General features: G+C 42.0%; 1 protein-coding gene across 4 annotated transcripts in view; it reads left to right on the forward strand.

Annotated features, from left to right (window-relative positions):
• Nucleotides 1-16,775, forward strand: part of LOC119646766 (diuretic hormone receptor) — a 159,791-nt gene that overhangs the window by 92,249 nt on the left and 50,767 nt on the right. For all 4 annotated transcript variants that reach the window (XM_038047345.1, XM_038047346.1, XM_038047348.1 and 1 more), the window contains exons 3-6: nucleotides 3,311-3,509; nucleotides 3,742-3,835; nucleotides 13,580-13,673; nucleotides 13,863-13,943. In XM_038047345.1, coding sequence (XP_037903273.1) covers nucleotides 3,311-3,509; nucleotides 3,742-3,835; nucleotides 13,580-13,673; nucleotides 13,863-13,943 — 468 coding nt within the window. The remainder of the gene's footprint in view (nucleotides 1-3,310; nucleotides 3,510-3,741; nucleotides 3,836-13,579; nucleotides 13,674-13,862; nucleotides 13,944-16,775) is intronic.

The following is a 16,775-nucleotide window of genomic DNA, read 5'->3' on the forward strand; positions in this document are numbered from 1 at the left end:
CTTTAACGGACTTGTCTTCATCTTACCCTCCTTAACACTTCTTTTCCCCACACCATTTTAAGGGAGGGCGATGGCCGCAATTTTTTTTCAACAGAGATGGGGGAGGGGGGGGGGAAGGCAACCCGTTTCTTTCCCCATATTCTTCTTCTCCCATCCGGGAGTGGGGTTTCAAATTAAACGCTACCATTATAACACTTAAATAGCGCAATTTTGAGACACCACAACTTTTTAAATGGGGAGACCTTCCTTCTTTTACATATCCCCCTGTAGAAATAGGGCTACAAATTCAAACCATGATGACATACAACAAGTCGGAAAACCGGAAGCTCGGCGCCCCAAGTATGAAAGGTTTTGTTTTTTCTGTGAGTATATTTGAGTACAGAACTATCCCATTTGTACGTATCCCGTAATGTACATATATGCATTTAGCCTGTCAGACTAACCACTTTAGTATATTTATTTTTAGTACTTTGAGTTGCAGTAAATTTAAATAGTAAAGACAACTTTAAGCTGTAACTTTGTTAGTAAGAGCATAATTTGGGGATAATATGCTCCATACTATAATCTATATTACTACATATTGTTATAGCTCTAGAATAGAGGGTTTCTACCAATTTCCCCAAAAATACAGTAATATACTATTATTAACTTAATTTGAGCAGATATCGATATAGAGAGTATTTTGAGGGCTGGATACTGTATAGAGGCAGCGTTAGGATATTTTTTTTCAGATTTTTCGTCTGGGTAGTTTCTGAGAATATGTCCGTTAAAAAAATCCTCACTTTCGACCCCCCTTACTTCTCGCATTTCCAACAAATATCAAAACTAAGACTGGCATCAACAAGTAGTAATCAAGATCTTTTATTTGATACTCACTATAACTATATTCGGTGGAAAAATGTTGCAACCCACTTTTGCATGTGTGAAGACTCCCCTTAATCTCAAAGAAGAAAGATGTTACTCACAACACGTCTAGGCATTTACAGTTCCCACCTTCTAACCATTTCGTGTCAATCGGTATAGCAGTTTCTGAGAAAAGTGCGTGTGACAGATAAACAGACAAACAAACGAACAGACAGCCCTACCTTAAAGAAGGGGTTTTCCCGGAAAAGTGGAGGAAACAGAAGCTTGTGCTAATCCCGAAGCGAAATAAACCTTTGGGTGATCCTTCGTTTTATAGATCCATTTGCCTATTAAACGGTGTTGGAAAACTTTTCGAACCGGTCATTTACAATAGGCTTGTACTGATCACAGAAAGGAAGGGTGGCCTCTCAGATAGACAGTTCGGATTCCAAAAGACAAGATATACTATCACTGCCATCAGTACGGTGGTGAAAATTGCTGGGGAAGCAGTAGAGGCCAATAAATCTTACGCGATAGATACAAATAAGCAAAATAATGCAGGTTTAGCCAAACACTTGGTGCGAATAGTCATAGAATTCCTCCAAGAGAGGCTATTATGTTACGATTCGGACGATGGACCTAATACATATGCAACAACTTACGCGGTTCCACAAGGATCAGTCCTCGGTCCTCTCCTGTGGATAATAATGTGTGCTGGAAGTGGGTGACTTCCGTGGCAAAGGATATTGCGGAGATCGAGGTCCTCACAAACGAGGCAATTTTTGAAAAAAGGTTGTTGATCTGATGCTCGCGAAGCATAAAACCGAAGTGGTTCTGATTACTAAGCGAAGGAAGGAAGCGTCGATAAAAAAACAGAATTGGTAAACACATTATACATTTGCAACCAAATGTTAAATATTTAGTAGTCATTGTTGACCAAATGCTAAAATTCAAGCCCCATCTTGAGAATTTAGCAACAAAGACCTCTGGGGATGCTACATTGTTGACAAGAATGTTACCAAATGTAGGTGGCCTTAGGCAAAGCCAAAAGCTCCTTATTTTGAGAGTTGTCAGCTCCATCTTGCTTTATGTAGCTCCAGCCTGGGCATCGGCATTGAAGCTAAAAGCAAATAGAAGAAAAATCGCAACCACATATAGATACCGTACAACATCAGACGAAGCATGTGTGATAGCAGCCATTGTCACCATCGACATCTTGGCGAACGAGGATCGCAATTTTGGAATGGCAAAAAATAAGGGATGATTAAATTAATGGATGCAGGAGTCATGGGATTATTCCAGATGTCTCAAGCTGGATCAAACGAGGGCATTGTGAAGTTAGCTATCATCATCATCATCAACGGCGCAACAACCGGTATCCGGTCTAGACCTGCCTTAATAAGGAAGCTATAACCTGACTCAATTCCTAAGCGGGTAGGGAGGACACCATGCATACTTTATGGCCTCGGCGTGACGACTCTCCATATTGCCCATCATACGAGATGATTCCGGAGGATATGGAGTATATTGTTTTTAACTGCCCGAGATTCGCCGCACACAGAGTGGAGGTGGCAACTGACGTCGCGGCGCGATTGTCATCCGAGAACATCGGGAATGAAATGTTAACTCTTGAAAAAACTTGGAGGTAGAAAGATTCATGAAAGCGATCCACAATAGGCTGAGGAAGGACACGTTTCGGAAAAAGTAGTAAATAACGACACGAGCCGCAGTTCGTAACTCATCCTGTCTCGCGACGTAACACCAAAATGGCAGTCCCCCGGAGTAAACGAAGGAGAAGAAGCTTCTTTTAGTTGGTAAAAGTCTAACATGACCGTATGACAGGAGCTAGCGGTAGGTTTTGAATCTTTCCACTTTCCAACGCCAAAAAGAAAACGGACAGACATTGAACTTTACAAACAAAATCTTAAAAAACTACGTCGGAACGGCGTTGACCGCGACGAGTTTTCATCGAAATTGAAGAGGGGCGCTCTGCTAATTCAATCTTTACTTTAAAGGAATCGTTATAAATGGCATCATAGAAAATATGCCTCTTTCATAAATTCCGGTGCCCCCTTTTCATATCCAAATTTACGTTTGCATATTACACTTAGTGTGCCATATTTAGAAGACAGATCACAGTAAATTGACTACACATTTCCTGTGAAAGGAAATGTAAAAGCTTTTCACCGCGAGCAATTGTTGTAAAGGAACTCTTTTGCATATGAATTCCATTCGACCTACATACATTCCCCACATCCCTAAACACTTTTCTCCATAATGATGTGGTGGAAGCAAATCGTACAAAGTACTCGTAAGCGGATTGTATTTATTTCCGGAAATTCAATTTCGGAGAAAATGCCTAAACCACAAAAGTCTTGGGAAAAGAATCAGTTTTAGAAATAAGAACAAACATGTCTGAGTGTTTGTGGAAATGATTTACATCCTTTCTTTCTTTTGTATTTTTCAGAGAATGCAACACGTTACTGCACTGCTGAAGGAGTTTGGGACAACTACACAAATTACGGCCAGTGCCTGCATCTGCCCGAGTCCTCCGTCGTTCCTGAATTCGAGCCAAACATCGAACTACCCACGTTCATCTACTACGTCGGTTACACAATTAGTCTTATTTCGCTAACTCTGGCGGTTCTAGTGTTTTCTTACTTCAAGTAAGTACTCTTCACATTATTCCCGATCCTCCACGAGCTGTCGCAAGTAGATGGATGCATCAGAATTCCTCAGCGTGTGATGGAAATTCGCCACGAAGAAGTATTGGGAAAGTTTGTAGACCCCAAGCTCATAACCCCCATCTGACTGCATCCTTCTAACCTCCAGGAGCGATGTTAGCCTGTAGTTGTAGTCATTCGATGACGAATTTCATGTTGTTTTCTTTTACCGCAGGGAATTGCGATGTCTGCGAAACACAATTCATGGAAATTTATTTCTAACGTACATCATGTCGGGATTGCTCTGGATTTTGACGTTGTCGGTGCAGGTGAGTGTATTATGTGGGCCAAAAACTCGTGGAAACTTACGTACGTGTTCGGTGATGTGTTAAAAGTATCTCACAAAGAAAATGTATTTAAGTTGGCTTTCAGTATTCAGATGGTGAGAAACTTTATTTCTTCCCACCACTACCTCCTATGCATCGCAAGATGGTCCCATTTAAATTAATTGCAGGACGAAATGAGGACATCATCTTACTTGTTCGAGAGCTCTATGATCTGAAAATAAAAAATAATGGTCGATTCCTCTGGAGGAAATTCAAGGCGAGCATTTTCGGTTCAGAATAATTTAGAGTGGAAGGGGGTGATAGCTCCGCCATTCAACCCTCTGGTTGGGTGCTTGTTGCTTATTTGCATTCCGCCAGACTGCATATTTAAGTGAAATTTGTTCAACATGTCCCCGCCGCCGTCTCGGCTCGCCTTTATTTACGCTGCGAATCTAAAGTGCGAGGGCCACGGTATTATTTATGTTTAATTTCGCAAGTGCGGGCGGAAAAATAATTTTCTCTGCTCCAGAAAGCGTAAGAAACTGAGAGGCACGACGACGAAAATAGCTGGCGCGCGCGAAATGCAAAAGAAGAAGGACCGTCCTCTGATGAGTTTATTCTGCACGTAAATCTGACTTTCCTTTCAATCCAGATTGTTTATGATATTTTGCTCTAGGATTACAAACGACTTCTTCAACGGCAACATTGTTTATTTCAAGTCTAGTTTGTGTTGTTTGCCGAATGAAAATATAATCCGCATTTGTTTGTAATCAGGAAGCAGGATTCAAGACTTGAGCCAGCGCTGAATGCCTTTTGGATGTGCAAATAAATTTGAATAGTCAACGTCGACATGATTAAATTTCTGCAATTAGTTTTCCTTCTTTCGTGAGACTAGTTGCGGGTGTTCGTGGTTTCTGGGAGATAAAAGGCATGTCCAGGAATAAGGCAGACTTCATCGCTTAACCTGAATGGGAGATAATTGATTTAATCCATAATGAAGAACGAGGTGCTAACTGCGGTGTTAGTCAGATACTTTGCGCAAATATAAATTATTTCATTATTTTCAAACTTGGTGAATAGAAATGGACTGCAAGCAAACTAAAAGACTAAAAGTTATTATTAATGCCGCGAGAAAGATTTGAGAGAGACTTTCCAAAAGAAAAAACCCTTGTTCGACCATTGAAGTTAAGTTTTGCTGAATGTCGATGGTACAGGTATTTATGCAGAGGAATTTTTTTTTTTGCTTGTCGTTTTGTCCAACATGTTTACAGTTAGAAAATCAAGCAAGCCGGGAAGCTAGAAGCTAAACGCTTCAGATATTGTATTGTGTATTGCTTCCATTGAGTTCAGGAAAAAGAAATGTCGTATTCGAGATCGAACTTCGACCCTTTATTTAACATACTTAGAATTAACGGATTTAAATCAAATATGCGCCGTTTTGTTCTCAAACTTGTTGCGATTTAGAAGGCAACTTATATCCCACTCATAAAAGCTCCCCTCCTTATTTGCAAAAAACTCAGACAGCCAGTTTTCGCAATCCTGTTTTGAGGCGAACTTAGTAGCACCAAGAGTGTTTTGTATGGATCGGAAGAGATGGTAATCACTTGGTGCCAAGTGTGGACTATACGGTAGATGCGATAGGATATCCCATCCGAGCTGCCGTAGCTTCTGGCGGGTCATCAAAGATGTGTGAGGCCGAGCGTTGTCCTGGTGGAACACAACACCATTCCTATTGACCAATTCTGGCCACTTCTGGTCAATCGCCTGCTTCAAAGGGTTGAGTTGCTCACAGTAGAGGACCGAATTGAGGGTCTGGCCATAGTTGAACAGCTCATAGTGGATGATTCCCTTCCAATCCCACCAAACACATAGCAAAACCATCCTGGCCGTCAATCCGGGCTTGGCGATAGGTTAGGCCGGCTCGCCACGCTTCGACCATGATCTTTTTCACTTGAGGTTGTCGTACGTGATCCACTTTTCATCACCAGTCACCATCCGCTTCAAAAATGGGTCGAATTCGTTCCGCTTTAGCTGTGCATCCCAGACGTTGATTCGGTCCAGGAGGGAGCTTTTTTTGGAATCCAATCTTCTGCAAATGGTTCCAAACGACTTTGTGGTCTATATCCAGTTCTTGGCCAATCGAGCAAATGCTCACATGCCGGTCTACTTAGATGATTTCGACGATTTTATCGGTTTCTACGACGATTGGCCTACCAGTACGGGGTGTATCTTCGACATCCACTACACCAGAACGAAATCGATCAAACCAAGGCTGCACTGTGCGAATCGTTACAATATCGGGCCCATAAACTTCACAAATTTTTTCGGCCGCCTTCGCTGCATTTCTACCTCTCAGGTAGTAAAAACGTAAAATATAACGAATTTCTTGCTTGGTGGACTCCATCTTTGACGCGCTAAACTTGAGACTGAAACGTACGATCATAAAACTGTCAAAGAGACACCTGTAGCCCAGATTGTCGTCTTCAAATCGCCGTATAGTGTGACCCGATGCGATAAGTACAACACAAGATATGTTTAAGTGTCGCTATCTATTGACAAAATACGACATTTCTTTTTTCCCAACCCAATATAAGCATATTTGAGTGGTCATTTGCCCCATTTGTACATAGCTCGTAATGTTCGTGCATTTAGTTTATCAGACCATTCACTTTAGTATGACACTGACATTCAAAGTTTTGGAATGCTGGAAATTTCCACAAAAGGAACAACTTTATCCTATTATAATTCTGTTAGTAATAGTGCGACGTACACTAAATTTGATAGTTTCATGCTCTACAGAATAGCGTATATGATTGCGGTTGATGATTTCGAGACAGACCTGAGAGGAATTCGCAGTCAATTTCTAAAAAATATAATGAACTTGGTAATATACTATTATTAACTTTACTTAAACAGAAATCGGTATGGAGAGTATTTTGAGGAAAATTTACCATGTGCATCGGCCACCATATTTAATTTCAGATATTTGGACTGGGTTGTTTCTGAGAAGTAATAACTGACCTTTGTCGGACCCCTGCAACCAATGTTAAAACTACTAATTGAGACTTTTAATTTGATACCCCACATGACCATATTTGGCGAAAAAAAATGTGTACACCCTTTTCGCATATATGGGGACCTTACTTAAACTCAACGTGGAACTATGTTACTCACGGCAGGCAAGGGAATTCACAGGTCCCAACTTTCTATCGAAATTCGTATCAATAGGAGTTGCTGTTTCTGAGATAATAGGTGCTACAGACAAGCAGACAGACACATAGATAGGGGAACGAACAAACAGAGAGTAAACCGATTTTCATCATCATCATCAACGGCACAACAACCGGTATCCGGTCTAGGCCTGCCTTAGTAAGGACCTGCAGACATCCCGTTTTTATGACGAGGTCCACCAATCCGATATCCCTTAAAGCTGTTTGGCATCCTGGCCTACGCCATGGCTCCATCTCAGGCAGGGTCTCCCTCGTCTTCTTTTTCTATCATAGATATTGCCCTTATAGACTTTCCGGACTGGATCATCCCCACCCATACGGATTAGGTGACCCGCCCATCGCCCATCGCACCCAACATTACGGTCATGGTATCGCTCATAGATTTCGTCGTTATGTAGGCTACGGAATCGTCCATCCTCATGTAGGGGGCCAAAAATTCTTCGGAGGATTCTTCTTTCGAATGCAGCCAAGAGATCGCAATTTCCTCTCGGCATGATGAGTATCGAGGTTGCGCACCTGATGCGGTTGCTCCCTGTACTTTTCGAGTTTACAGACCTATGGGTTCTCTCAGGCTTCCTTTTTCTCTCTGTGAAATCACTTCTTCGCTCGCCGAAGTTCGTGAAAAGTCTCTGTGCGTGCCCGCGTCCTTTGAGAATGCAACTTTACTCGGTATGCAGCATTCTTCCGTTCCGTAGCTAGCTTACAGTCATCGTCAAAACAGCCGTTCCGACTTTTCTTGCGGCTGGAGCCAAGTATCTTTGTGGCCGTATCAATGATAATGTTCTTCAGGTGATTGTGAAGATCATTTGTTGATGCTTCATCTCCAGGATCTCTGTTAACTGCGGTTAATGCGGCATCCATTTCGCCCTTATAGGTGTTGCGAAAGGCCGTGTTGTGAATGGCTTCAGTATTCAGTCTCACCTGATTGTCAAAGGGGATTGTAGATGGTGTCGTAATTCAAACTCGGAGCACCATGCCAACGAGATAGTGGTCCGAGTCTATATTAGTCCCCCTATATGTTCTGACATTCATCAAGGCTGAGAGGTGGCGGCACGTGGTCAATTTGGTTGGAAGTGGTCCCATCTGGCGAGGCCCACGTATATTTGTGGACCGCTTTTCTCGCAAACCAGGTACTTCCAACAACCATTTCATGCGATACTTCTAACTGAATAATCTGCAGTCCGTTATCATTGGTATCCCTATGTAAGCTATGGGAGCCAACGTATCGCCTGAATACGGGCTCCGTCTCAACTTCACTGTTGAAATCTCCAAGTATGATTTTGATATCATACTTGGGACAGGCTTCGAGGGTCCGCTCAACTGCCTCGTAGGAGGTATCCTTCTCCGATTCTGCAGTCTCCTCTGTAGGGACGTGAACATTTATTAGGCTTATATTTGTAAACTTGCCTCGCAAACGCAGAGTGCATAGCTTTTAGCTTATATTTTCAAAGCCGATAACAGCAGGTTTCATTTTTTGGCTGACTACACACAACACATGGTTTACTGGACGGCCGCTATAATATATGGTGTAGCGACTCTTCTCCAAGAAACGGTCCCTGTCCATCGCATCTCTCGCAACGCTGTTACATCAACCTTGTATTGGGTATCGGCTAGCTGCTCAGCAGCATTCGATCTGTACAGGAAGCGCACGTTCTATGTCCTTGCAGGGTTCATTGTTTTGAAATCCATCCGGTCAGAGGCTCGTTCCGTGGCTTCGTAACACCGGTTTTCCGTGTAGGGTTGTCAGCCCTACCCAACCCCCAACCTGGAGGACCAGTTGGTACATTTTGTCCCGTTTTTAGGCGCGGGAAACTCGCCATCATCCTTCTCCGTCTGCAGTTTTTCATGAAGAAAGAAGTCCCAGCGATCACGACGTGGAGATGGAGATAGGGTTTGGTAGTAGAGCTGTTGGTGTTGGTTCAGCAGGCGTTTCCTAAGTTTTATGCTCCATCGTGGGTACCAATCCACGTTTCGCCCTGGGACCTATACCACACTTTGACCGCCAAAAACCGATTTTAATAAGGTTTTAAAAACAAGTCGGGATACGGGAAGTTGGGCGCTTCGAGTATAAAGGTTTTATGTTCATCTTATATGAGAAAGTCTCTATACACGATTGTCTGTTCGTACATAGTGGCCTGACACGGTTTGATTACATCCGAAATGAGGATCTTCGCGATCGATATGGATTTGCACCGATCATGGAAAAAGTGCGAGCGAGGTGTCCTCGATGGTATGGTCACGTAATTTGCGCTAACAACGAGCCGAACCGAAGGCTGAAAAAAAAGAAAGACATAGCTAAGTATGCAAAATATTCCGTCATATTTTGCCAAACTACAACGACATAAATACTGTGCTCATTCTAAATAGACAAACATTGTCTATTACCGAATGACGCTGCATACATATATATGTGCACATGGAAATTGATCTAACGCATTTCCACCTCACTCCTTGCACAAAAGCGTACATATATATGTTATGTACACAAATTAAAAACCGCTGGAAACCAGGTACCCGCAAGCTTTATTATCACTTACATATCCATACACATGTCTACCTCGAGTAATTGACACTGATATGCAAATAACAAAAAAAGGCAAGAAATTGAAGCTAAAATGTCCCCATGGACCCCGCCGTTCATATAAGTTCACTTTATATATATAATGATGACTTCAGCTTCATTTTGCCGATTTCAAATCTTGTACTTCTGGGATGAAGTTAAGGAGGGTTTTCCGGTAAATTTCTATTATAAAACACGGTGATGTACTATTATTAACTTTATTTGTGCAGATATCGGAATGGTATGTATTTTGAGGCCCAGATTTCATATAGTGGCAGCGGCTTCGCGACGAGAGGGGGATTTCAATCGCCTTTTTCGGGATTAATTGCATTGCAATTGTCTTACATTTCGGCGCATATTGCATATTATTAAATGCCTTCGAGCAAATTGATCGTGACAGAGAGGCATGATCTGCTGCATTCGGCAACGCTACTGAGTATGTTGCTGGCAACATGGACTCTGGCGGACCGGCTGATCGACAGACAGCTGATGGGCATGGGAGAACAAAGAGAGAACGTGGGTTTTTGGCAATGCAGTCACATCGAACGTCGAGGTAATGGAATAATTTCTTTTCTATGACAGACAAGGAAAATGAGGAAGCAACGGCGTGAGGCGAGTCAGCGGCGGGAGACTCCAGTTGGAATTATTTTTAGATGAGATGTCAAAGTTGGGATGGTGAAATATACGCAAACGGTCCGACGAAATCGGAACAATAGCAGCTTGGAGATTACAGTCTCTAATATTGGAAGTGCTGTTGGTCACTGCTACCGGAAGCTCATAAGAGCAAGGACAGGGAGTTCGTTTTTAAAGTTATTAAACCTTATTAAAATCGGTTCAATGTTTGTCTGTTTGTCTGTTTTCATATGAGGTCCTCTCTATTCCTGATGACTTTTACAGCGGGTAGTCCTCCTAGTTACTTAGACTCATTCAACAACCACTTGGCGATATTTTGTGTGGGTGAGTTTATGGCTTTATAATTTCCCGGAATTCGTTGCCGGCTTTGTGGATCTTTGGTAGACCCTTTATTCCTGGCAGTACAAGGTGGGGTTGGCATCCAAAGTTTGGTTAGATTGTCAGTTATGTGGCGGCATTTCTTTAATACTTTTTCCGCCCGAACAATGCCGTCTTCTCCACTATTACGCATTTCCTACACTATTACGCATTTCCTTTGTCTGGTTTTAAATAAAATAACGCTTTTTCCTTTAGTTCTTTCATAACTTAATATAATAATATATTTAGAGATCAGAATAGCAATTAATGACTTAGTTGATCAGGTACTGAGGAAAGGCATATATATCCCATTTCAAGAAAAAGTCAATCGTATTTTATTTAGATTTTAGGAGAGAATTTGTTATGATTTCAGAAGTGAATACTGCTATCATGTGGTCGCAAAATCTTTCGATGGGCCCGTGAAGCACGTCAAGGGTCGGCTTCTCATCCACGATGACGATTAACTGAAGAGTTTGAGAGAACACTTCACCTTGGTTCTTAACCATATCATATCCGGTAATGTTCCTCCTCTTGTGGATGAAATGACTAGTCACCATACTATACGGATACGGACTGTTCTCTAAGCAGAAGAGAAATAATTTCGACCATCAAAGCAATCAAACGGATTAAAGCTGCTGGGCTTGACGGTCTTCTCCCAGAGTTATTTATCGCTTCGCCCGCAGTTACTGTAGATCTGCTACCCCCACGTACGGAAATCTTGGGTATCCAAGACCTTTCCTAGATAGTAGAGAAAAGGCATGATCGTTAAAATTCCGAAAAAGGGTGCCCGTTTTGAGTGTGACATATTTAGGGGTATCTACGGGCTCCCTGCTTTGTAAAGATAATAGCTAAAATACTCCTGCAACGTATCAGAAGATATCTCGGAAGCTTGATCGACAGGGAGCAGTCCGGTTCCCGTTATGGATCCTTTTGCATTGACCACATAAGCGCCCTATGTATAGCTTTGAGGCAGTGAACGCAGTTCAGATCTCCGCTCCACCAGCTCTTCATTGATTTGGAAAAAGCTTTCGATAGTGTGAGCAGTAAGTGTATCTGGAGTGCTTTAGGCAGGAGGGGCATTCCTGAGAAACTAATAGCAACTATCAGAGCAACATACGATGGCGTAAAATGTCACGTGCAGCACCAAGGTAAAATCTCAGATGATTTTGCGATCCAAACCGGAGCCCGCTAGAGTTACATCCTGTGGTCGATTTTACTTCTTCTTGTTATCGGTGACGTTCTTCATCCTGCCATGCCAGGAGACGTAGAGGAATGGACTTAATGGGCTATGCATCTTTCCTCGAACGCCTCGGCTACACTGATGACTTCTGTTTGCTCTCTTAGCAGTTATGGACTTTAGTCAAATGGCTCTGGGTTTGGAAAGAGGGGCTCGTAGAGTTGGACTGAAGATAAACATAAAAAAAACTAAGATTGTCAGTCTGATGGGTCACAGTACTCTATCTACAAAGCATCAGAGGTATCGATTCATTTATATATCTAGAAATCATGTTGTCTGCCGACAGTGGTACCGAACTGGATGTTACCTAACCCATTAACAGCGTTATATCCGTTTTCGCTGCCCTATCTAAAATATGGAAATGCAGTTATCTCACCACCACCAAGATCAATTTGAGAATGTTGTGTGCTACTGTTGTTTTTGTGTTGCTATATTCGAGTAGCACATGAAAGGTGAACTCCATTGTTACTCAAGCTCTCCAAGCCTTCGTAAACACCATCAAAGCCTGATATTATCTCAAACGAAGAACTAGGTCTGCGTCTGGAACTCGTGCGCATTGTGATCAGAAGGTCACGCATTAAGGAGGGGCGACAATTGCATTGCTGACTACACTGCAGGGTGTAGATGATCCTAAGATGGGCCACAAGTGAGTCGCCCCAAGGTCACTTGGCGCAGAATAGTAGAGGAGGAATGTCAGCATCTCGAGAAGTTTAGAGGGAGGTGGAAACCTTTCAGGGAACCGCGAATGATGCTGCCTCGTCGACACATCATTTTCCAAATGATGTCTATCATCATCTTGGCAGACTAAATGTCATATGTGTACGATAGAAGCACTAAATTCTTAGACTGACCCATGGAAGGAGGTAAAAGCAAGGCATTGTCAAATGAGTAGTGCTCTCACAAAAAATTGGTAAGCCAGGCTGATTGCATCGTAAAAAGTAACTAAATATCACTGAAAAACCAATGACAGTAAAGTAATTTTCCATAGAAAATAAAGAACGCGGAAATGTTTAAATTTTGATACCAGAGGGGGATAACCCGAAAAATGGGTCTGCAAATACAGCTCACAATAGAAAAGCAGCTTTGGCGATACTCCTTCTGTTTAATCCCAAAAGGACTCACTGAGTAACCGTAACATCTTCAGAAAGAAGAATTCGACCATAGTATGAAGGCTAAGGTAACGTAGATCATATGAAGCTATCCTAGCAATCAAAGCAATCAAGAGGAACATCAACATTCAAGATGCATTGTTAATAATAATTTAAATCAACTGAATACGACCATCAAGTTTGAGCTGCTTACAATGCCTTAGTTTCAGGTTTTATTTAAAAATACCCATAATCAGCTACCGTTTCACAGGCACAAGTTCTACTAGGCGCTTCTATTCACTGATACATATTTAAGCTGTCCAATTCGGAAAACATCTAAATTACATGTTGAACCCAACAACTTCCTTAATTTTTTGCTGAAAGATACTGAAAACTAACCTTTTCCAACTTTTAGGAAGTTACTACACATCAGAACACCAACTTTTTCACCCCAGATAGATCCTAATCTAATATTCTGAGCACTGCTCTTGTCTCTCTCAAACCCTAGCACATCAATCATGTATGCTTGGCTAAAACCTTTCAGACATCATTAATCCTAAATGCTCAGCAATGTTCAAATAGTCGTAAAAATATCCATCTAAATTTTTCACAAACATTACTTTTCTTTTTTCCTCTCCACAGATATCCATTCGTACTGGCCTTGGGGGTTGCATTATCCTTGTAACACTATTTCACTATTTTAGCCTGACAAACTTTTTTTGGATGCTCGTAGAAGGTAAGAGATAGGGTTTCAAAGACGTGTCACGTCGGAGGGTAGTCGAGAGTGTATGAAGTTTTTGTAGTGGATCATTAGCGTGTGTAACATGAACTAACATATAGTATATTATATATTCCTACATTCTCGCATATCCTTACAAACATAGCCAAGAGTTTCTCTACTATAATGCGCATTTTGCCTTTACAGGACTTTACCTCTATATGCTGGTGGTGAAAACGTTCTCAGGAGACAACATACGGTTCACAATATACGCTATAATTGGCTGGGGTAAGCACAAGTTGACTCACCGCTTTTTCTGAATTCCCCGAGCACACTCGTATTGTTTGTTTAAAATTACATGGAAAATGTATTTTGTTCGCTGATTGAACACCCCCTTATAACGTATTTCACTGCAGTCAGGGCATATAGTCGATAGCATGCATCACTACACTTTTTATAAAATAAATAAAATAATTTCCCCACCTACGAAAGTATCCTCCTTCAACATATCAAATAATATATCTACGGACATACGAGTACGTACACATATCCATAAGAGCGAATGCCTGTTCCCACATTTTACGCCAGGTGAAAAATTATGAAGACGCCCTAAGGAACGGACGTTTTCTTGTGCTTATTGAAGTGGTTAATGATAATTATAAGTGACAGAAAGGAAAACAACACCCTTGTTATGTAAGAAACAAACACTCACTGAAGGAAAACAACACGGAACGATGGAATTTAACACCACTAAGCCTTGTCAAAATGTCCCCACACCGATACAGAGGGAGGAAGCAAAAATTCCTTTCCTTCCAGAGGTTTTTCGGTCACCAAAAATAGGATAACTTTCACAATTACGCATAATTATCACTTTGGGCACTGTGTTCCTCCCTGTGACCGTCAGCAACTGTGATCCCAGCTTTTAAAACTAGGACTCAAGAATGAATTGTTTTTAGACCACATTTCAATATCGCAGCATACTTCACACGGTAAGCCACAGAAAATCTTTAACGAATACCATAAAGCTAGAAAAATATAGGTGATCGTTATTTTACGCCTGACATTCTCAAAGCTAATTTAAGAAACAAGACAGATACCCAGAAGGGAAGCTCGCTATATGCAAAAATGCGTTGGCATTTACCTTGGGGGGTTGGTAATAAAAGAGGTAAGTCGCCGATAAAGTAGCTTTGAGTGTGTCCTCAAAAAACCAGCACCTGCTAACAATAGAAATTACTCACGTGGTTAAGGTATGTATTTAAGGCAAGATGCTATTAAAAACTGATCCACATCCTCCGGAAAAACAAGACTACTTACCTGGCCAACGCAACATGACATTTAGTTTCATCAATACGCACATTGTCCGGATGGCTCAGCGGTTAGAGCGCTCTACGGAAGGTCGCGGTATAACCCTCACTGGTGGCAGAGGGATTTGTATCGTGACTGGATGTCGGATGTAAGTCAACTCAATTGCAAATGAGCACTTGAGTGAAATCAGGGTAATAATCACGTGCGCAATACTGACCACATTGCCTCCTACAGGGCTCCGTAATTCTGCAGTGTACCGTTACGATCTTGAATGAAGTGCTCTTACATATTTCAAGGCCCTGATCCAATTGGATTGTCCTGCCAATGATTATTATTAATACCAGAAGACATACCTTACGCTAGACTTCAAAAACTTTATTGCAATATCTAAGATCTAGTGTATTTACCCGCTGTCACTTACGTTCAAATAATGACGTTCATCTAAGAAGATATCAACATTGCTTTCGTCATGCTCGGCTAATTAATAGGCCCAAACCGCCTTCACTGTGAGAACTGCAGTTGCATATACCACCACCAACATCAAGTCGAAGGCATCCTATTCCAATTCTCAATGTTCTTCCTGTACTGCTATAATGAAAACGTTAAATTTAAGTTCCATTATCACTAGAAAGTTCCAGAATTTTATCAACTTCCGTCTGCAATGCGTCAGCGGGATACCTTATATGGTTGCTCTTCGCCCGTTGGAGGGGTACAGCACATCAACCACACCTACGCACTATCGCTCGCAATTACCTGAAATTCGCTTCAGCCCCTCCCCCCACACGACTTCCCGAGACGGTCGCACTCTTCCTCTACTGTTTGGTGCCAAGTGCTTTTGGGGCGACCCAATTGTCGGCCATCTTCAGAGAGTGGATTCCATTGCATGACATAACCCGCAATGAATATGTCGTCCCTTCTTGATGTGTAACCTATCTACTGCCACTTCCGTCTTCCGATCACATCGCAAACGAGTGCCAAGCCTGTGCGTCGACTAAATTCTTCATTTGCGAGAGTGTCTGGCCAGGGTACTCCGATGATACGACACAGACAAGTATTGACGAAAGCTTGAAACTTTTGAGTAACAGTAGAATTCACCGTCTATGTGCCACTTCCATATAGCAACACAGAAAGAACAATAGCGTCGAACAGTCTCAACTTGATCGTGATGTTGAGATAACTACATTTCCAGATTTTATACAGGCAGCGAAAGTGAATCTAGCGCTGTTAATGGGTCGGGCAACATCTAGTTCGGTGCACAGTCCGAAGAAACCACACTACCTAAATATACAAATTGAATTAATGCAGATGTGGAGATTTCGTTGACTCGTCAGACTGAGAACCTTAGTTTTGTTGGCGTTTATCTCCAGTCCCACACTACTTGCCTCTCCTTAGAAATCCAAAGTCATTTGGTCATGACCCGATGAGTCCAGGTGTTTTTTGGAAGATGTCATCGTCCATATAATTTCTCCACGTCCTCCGGACAAAGCAGGATGAAGAACGTCACCGATAACAAAAAAAAATAATATCGGCCAGAGATGCAATCCTTACGGACTTCGCTTTGGACCCCAAAATCTTCAGAGATTTTACTTTGGTGCGGCACGCGACATTTTGCGCCATCATATGTTACTCTGATAATAACTATTAGCTTCCGCTTCTGCGTAGAGCACTCCAAATGCACTCTGCCTTCACGCTATCGAAAACTTCCTCGAAATCAATGAAGAACTAGCACATCGAAGATTTACGCACTGTTCCAAAGTGATTTGTAAGATATTGATGTGGTCAATTCAAGAGGATCCGAAGTGGAAACCAACCTGT

This window comes from Hermetia illucens, chromosome 1, assembly GCF_905115235.1.
Source record: "Hermetia illucens chromosome 1, iHerIll2.2.curated.20191125, whole genome shotgun sequence".
Lineage (NCBI taxonomy): Eukaryota > Metazoa > Arthropoda > Insecta > Diptera > Stratiomyidae > Hermetia > Hermetia illucens.